The sequence below is a fragment of the Carassius carassius genome, chromosome 41 (assembly GCF_963082965.1).
Source record: "Carassius carassius chromosome 41, fCarCar2.1, whole genome shotgun sequence".
Classification (NCBI taxonomy): Eukaryota; Metazoa; Chordata; class Actinopteri; order Cypriniformes; family Cyprinidae; genus Carassius; species Carassius carassius.
The window spans coordinates 2,152,676-2,159,232 of record NC_081795.1 but is presented as its reverse complement, the minus strand read 5'-3'; the positions used below and the strand labels follow the sequence as shown (position 1 = coordinate 2,159,232).

The window sequence follows — 6,557 nt, the reverse complement described above, 5'->3', positions numbered from 1 at the left end:
AAAAAGCACATAGAAAAACAGATCTCAAAGTCATTTAGAGTTATTAACAGTTTTAGGGTTTGATCATTAGAAGCGTGTTGAACTGTACAATGTGTTCAACGTCTGAAGAGCAAGAAAACAGTGTGTGTGATTTCACATGGTGGTTAAACTGAACCGCGACTCCCTGAAGCGTCAACAGATGTTAAGGACACATAAGAGAAAAACCTCGAAACAAAAATGACTTTTAATCTTTCCAGGATGAATCTCACGACATATTCTTGACAGATTTCGCGAGATTCACCCTCGTCTCACAGCACGTTTTTATGGTAAATGGAGGAAAAATAATGATCTTTCCAATGAAATGACATGAAGATGATGTCATACAAACGCTGGTTTCACTGCATTACAAAGCTCACCCTGTTTAACTTTTACATAAAATGAGAAAAATCAGCTACCATCCTGCTGAAAAAAAAAAAAAAACTGAATATGCTGGTTAGGTATGTTTTGAAGCATGGCTTCTGGTTTAAGCTGGTTTGAGCTGGTTTAAGTTGGTCCTAAGCCAAGACCAGATTAAACCTGCTGCCATGCTTCAGAACATACCTAACAGGGTTTTCAGCAGGAAAAATATTATAAAGGAGAATTAAATTATTTACAAAGCTTGGAATTAGACGTATATCGAAACGAGCAAGCGCTTTACGCAGGCACGAATCAGGCATTTAACAGTGAAAGTTATGCAAACACTAACACAGATGCCATTCGTACCGTCAGATCATGAACACACACAGACTGTGCAATTCAGTGCAAGGAACAGAGAACTAGGCAAGACAATGAACGAGAGAGAACGACTGAGAGAAATGTGACAGCTGAGTGAAAGAGAGAAAATCTGAGGAGAGAGTCAAGATGAAAAGAAATAACTAAAGTAAAGATAAACAGCTTGGAATTCTGTCTTCTCATTGGCCAATATGACTTTAACTGTGAGCTGTGCATAAGTTTAAAATGTCCAGCTTCAGGCTTACACAACAAAACTGAAGGCATTTTGAAATATAACTATTTAAAGAAACCGTGTATCCAAAACAACAATTCTGTCACCATTTACTAAAGTTGTTCCAAACCTGTTGAACACACTAAAGTTCATATTTCAAAGTCATCTTAAACCATATCATAGCTTTGTGTCAGGAACAGAGCGAAATTTTTAAATTGCCACCCTCGCATCTCTCAAATCTCATTTGCATATAATGACCTTAGTTAGGTTAGGCGCCATACTGAAATAAACAAGGCTTTAAGGGATAGACTTTCTGTAATTTTCACAACTTTTATGGAGTTTTCTCTTTAGAATGTGTTTTTTTTTCTCACAAAGACCTTTCTTTCGCTGAACAATTGTTATGTTGTTAGACAACGGTACAATCCATTAAACGCAATGTACTTCAGTCCCTCACTGCTTTATTTTCATTCCTGTCAAAAATACGGCACTTAAATATGAATTAAATTAAATATGGCACTACCCTGACATTAGAAACTAATACCACTGGTTGTCACATAACCAACTGCAAACTGGTGAGTTAGATTATGCAAGCATGCTAATCTGAAGAAAAGTAAATTTTGTTAAATATAGCACAATTAATATCACGCATAGGACTACTTTTATTGTTTGTTTTTGCCATTTTTGGTTTTAAAAGCTATTATGCAGATTCAGAAGAGTTGTAATATAGTGAAAAAGCCGTATGGACTAATTGTATGATGCTCTGTTGGAACCCCAGTCCTCTTCCAGTGAATGGAAAGAGCAGCATCAACATTCTGCTAAACATCTCATTTTCTGTTCCACAGAAGAAAGAAAGTGATCCAAGTTTTGGAAAGATATGAGTAAATGTTGTAAATGCTGACAATTTTTGTGATAAGCATCACTTTAATATAAAAGTTTGTTTCAAGCATAGGATTAAAAAAAGCTAACTGCGAATTTTTAATCTCTCAATTCTGACTTTTTCCCCACAAAATAGTTAGTTTATAACACAACTCTGGCTTTTTTCTTGCAATTCTGAGGAAAAAAAGCACAATTGTGAGAAAATAAAAAAATATCGCAATTACCATTTTTTTTAATGCCAAAAAACTGATTTGCGAGATGCAAACTCAAAATGAGTTAGAAAAAAGTTAGAATTAATGCTAAATAAGAGTTCTGAAAAAAAAAAAAAAGTCAGAATTGCAATATGTAAATGTGAAATTATGAGTTTTGCAATTGCGAGGAAAAAAGGAATAGTGACATAAAAAAAACTGCAATTTCTTTTTTAAAAAATAATTATCGTAAGGCCATATTTTAACTTGTCCCTAAATCACAGAGAACGATGATTAGTGCTATAAATAGTGTTTTACAGCTGAACACTACTGTACTAACTTAACGCTTTTAATCATAAAATGCTACATGGATTTTATGCTACACGTAATGTTCCTCATCTGCCTGCGTGACATTTTAGCAGGAAAACGACAAGTTTGTACACGAATGTTCCATTGTTACTATGGAACACTAATTTCCATGGTAACACAAGTGCTGGTTACTATGACCAGTAGTAGCATTCAAATTCAAAAAGGGTAAGAGGGATGAACAAGAAAGATGGCTGAGGATGAAACTGGATGTTGGATGACACACATACACACACACACACACACACACACACAGAAAGGGTGCAAATTTTGTGCTATCAGAAGTACCTTGAGTTCATGTTTGCTCAAATCCAGGTCATCATGTCTCAGAGACATGAACGGCTGATTCATAAAATCAAGGAGCATTCCAATGACACACACATATTCACACACACTGTTGAAGTGTCTGTTCAGCGCAGACTCGAGAGAGAGAGAGAGAGAGAGAGAGAGAGTTAGACAGGTAGGTGAGCGTTTCTAAGACATCTGTTGGCAGAGTGTGGGCGGTGCTTTCAGAAACAGCCAATCAGCGAGGAGAGAATCCCGCTGCTACACTTCTGCCCACCACCTGCGTCATGTCCCAGATCTACACACAGATCAATCAGATCATCAGAAGAGAGAAGACTTCAGCCATCAAACACAATCACAACAAATAAACACATTTATTCTGCATACGTTTCAGGCATAAAAGCAATATGCATAATTATTTATAATATGGATAACTTCATAATATGCATAACTTAATACATACTTCTCAGTATAGTCTATAACACACTAGCAGTAATATTCCAGTATTATTTATAAACTATTATAGTATTTAATATTTTGAATTACCTTTATATATATATATATAAACTTATTTCAGTTGGTTCTGAATATTAATATTTTATTTCATTATGATGCCTTACTAGCAGTTTTATTTAAGCATTATTTATATATTTTAATATTTATTAATATTTTTAATTCATTATATTTATTTTCAGTTTTCATTTAGTCTAAATCATAGTAATTTTGTTGTGCTTTTGTCATTTATTACTTTAATACTTTTATATAACTTAAATTAATCAATATTTCCATTTTCCATTTACTGTTTACTTTTAGTAATTTTAGTACTTCAGTTTTAAACTTATTTTTTTCAGATTCTATTTTTAATATATATATATATATATATATATATATATATATATATATATATATATATATATATATACCCATTTTACTGCAATCAATAATGTTTTCTTAAATATAGTAATCTTTTAAATAAAAAGGTTTATTTATTTATTATGTAATTTTGTCACAAGTTATTTAAACTGGGAGTTCAAATAATCAAGTCAGGGAGGACACGTTAAAAATCAAAGCTGATATTATTTCCAGTTGTCTTGGACACGGTGAAAAATTAAAAGTTAAGCGCACTGAATTGTGGGAAATGATGTTCCAAGCAGTGTGATCTGATGATAAGACGCATACAGTGTTGATACAGATACTGCATATTTCTAGTCACTAAAATATGAAGCATGAGTGTGTGACCTTAACAACTCGATCACTGCCACACGTGACCATCAGTCCTCGGCTTGGATCCATGTCCATGTGAGCGATGTTGTGTTTCCCTTCATGAAACGCAGCCAGAGGAGTCCGACTGCAAAATGACAACACACAAGAATAAGTACAACTCACAGAATCAAACAGACAAACCAGAGGATAAAAAGAGAACTCACTCTTCCTCTTTGATTGTGTCGTAGCAGTCGTCACACATGCGCACCTGGAACTCAAAGCCCATGACGGGGTACGTGGAGCGTTTAGAACTACACTTCCCACAAATCGCATTCCCGCACTTCCTGCAGTGATGCTGCGGACAGGAAATGACATGGGCATAATATCACGAAGCACTGAGATGCTTCGTTAAAAGAATATCTCACCCCAAATTTACTGAAAATGTAATTCTAGATGTAAATGCATTTGTTTCTACATCAGATCAGATTTGGAGAAATGTTGCATTGCATCACTCGCTCACAATTGGATCCTCTGCATTGAATGGAATCGTAATTTGGCCAGAAGCATTTGTTTAAAGTTAAAACACCTTAGTAATGGATTTGTTTCTTACAAACACGCAGCGTTTGTCTTTTCTAGATGTTAACTGATGGACTGTGGATTACTGTGATGTTTTTATCAGCTGTTTGAGCTCTCATTCTGACGGCACCCATTCACTGCAGAGCATCCATTGATGAGACACTGATGCAATGCTACATTTCTCCAAATTTGAAGAAGATACAATCTTATCTACATCTTGGATGACCTGAGGGTGAGTAAATGTTCATTTTTGGGTGAACTATTGCTTTAAGGCAACTTAAAAAAGTGCAGATGCATAGGATCTAAAGAGCATCAAAATGTTTCTGAACGTTTATGTCAGAGGGGGAGATACAGACTTGGATCTTTATATTTTTAACCCTAACTGTAGCGTCCATACCTGTCGGAGCCCCAGGGTCTTACTGTCCCACATCTGCTTTATATTCCAAAAAAACGGCTGTCCGCATTTCTGACAGGAATCACTGTCAAGCCACTGAGGAGCCTGAAAGAGAGCATTACAGAACGAGAGATCACATACAGTACGGTCAAACTCTTTGGTCATGGACTCGTTCAATCATACCTTCTAATATTTAGGGTGTGTGTGTGTGTGTAAGTGTTCAGTACCTCTTCTCGTTTGGCCTCCATGTTCCACACTGTTATTCCTCCATCAGCAGAGCAGGACAGCAGCTGATGGGTCAGCGGCAGATACCACAGCGCCTGGACCTTCTCACTGAGACAGACAGACAGAAAGAAAGACTGAATGACCCAGACAACTGACTTCCTGTATACGGTTGTAAAAATCTTGTTTTTTAATGTTTTAGAAAGAAGTCTCTTTTGCTCACAAAGATGGCATTAAAATAGTTAAAACGGTAATATTGAGAAATATTGTTGCAATTCAAAACGGCTGTTTTCTATTTGAATAGATTTTAAAATGTAATCTATTCCTGTGATCAAAACTGAATCAAAGTCTTCAGTGACACATGATCTATTATTAATGAATGAAGTATTAATTATTAAATGACCTCCAACTTTTACATCACTCTGCAGTCTCTTTAATCTCACATTATAGAATAAATCTAATTCAAATCAATCCTTCACATTCATTTATTTACTTATTTGGGAAGCATCAATTTAATAAGAAGATAAATTTATAATTAAATGGTTATTATTGCAAAATAAACCCCATAAACGTGTTGTGTCATCCTAAAGTGATTTATTTTGTGATAAGGAGTGGTTGAGTGTGTTATCTCTTACATCCCTATCTTTGATTGTGTGGGCTGAAACGTGTAAGATGTTTGTCTTGGTCTGAGGTACTTAAGGAAATGTTGCAAGAGGATCAGGGCCTTCTGTAGCAACAATGAGCCCATTTTCTAAAAGCATCTTAATCTTAAACTCATCTTTGAGAATTTGATGTATTGTATTGATTTGATATCTATGAATTGGCTATGTAATTGTCATAATACATATTTACCTGACTGATAATAAAGTTACATTTGATTTATTCTTATTTACTCTGTAATTATTTTCTCAAGTAGATTAAGTGAAGGCGTATATTTCCGAAATCTGCATCCAGGGTTAAGTGCATACTAGATCTCAGGTTAGATGGAGCACATCAGAGATTCTAGATTTCTGACTAACTGCCTGATTTAAGCCAAGTTGTACTTCGTTGCATTAACTGTTGGTGGCTAGTCATAGTACTGGTCATAACCACTGGTTATTGTTTTGAGATTTAACTAAGTTGTACATGGGTAACTTTAGGGGACTAAACAGGAATATTATTTAAAGAACTTTACAAATACACACGTGCTCAACGACCATTAATGAAACAGCAGGTCATGAAAATCATTCACTTTCAGAATCTTCTTTATAAGAAATGGAACTGAAAATGGAAAATAGTTCTCAATCTTGGTTTCTATGCTATTTACAGCCTGGTAGCACATGGCAGTGATTCATCGGGTTATTACTAGCGAGCATGTGTGTGTGTGTGTGTGTGTATCTTCTCACTTGTGTCCCTGCAGTAGTAATGAGCGTCCCTGTCTGCCACCAATGTCCCACATGATCACACTGTGGTCAGACGCTCCGGAAAACAGCCACCTCCGAACCGG

General features: G+C 35.5%; 1 protein-coding gene across 1 annotated transcript in view; it reads right to left on the bottom strand.

Moving 5' to 3' along the window:
• Positions 1-2,300: 2,300 nt before the first annotated feature.
• The window catches only part of wdfy1 (WD repeat and FYVE domain containing 1), a 13,359-nt gene continuing 9,102 nt past the window's right edge, over positions 2,301-6,557 (bottom strand). Inside the window, exons 7-12 of the mRNA XM_059533987.1 lie at positions 6,457-6,557; positions 5,077-5,182; positions 4,853-4,954; positions 4,104-4,234; positions 3,916-4,024; positions 2,301-2,974 (exon numbers count right to left, since the gene is read on the bottom strand). The exon at positions 6,457-6,557 is cut by the window's right edge and continues 26 nt beyond it. Coding sequence (XP_059389970.1) covers positions 2,915-2,974; positions 3,916-4,024; positions 4,104-4,234; positions 4,853-4,954; positions 5,077-5,182; positions 6,457-6,557 — 609 coding nt within the window. The 3' untranslated portion in view covers positions 2,301-2,914. The remainder of the gene's footprint in view (positions 2,975-3,915; positions 4,025-4,103; positions 4,235-4,852; positions 4,955-5,076; positions 5,183-6,456) is intronic.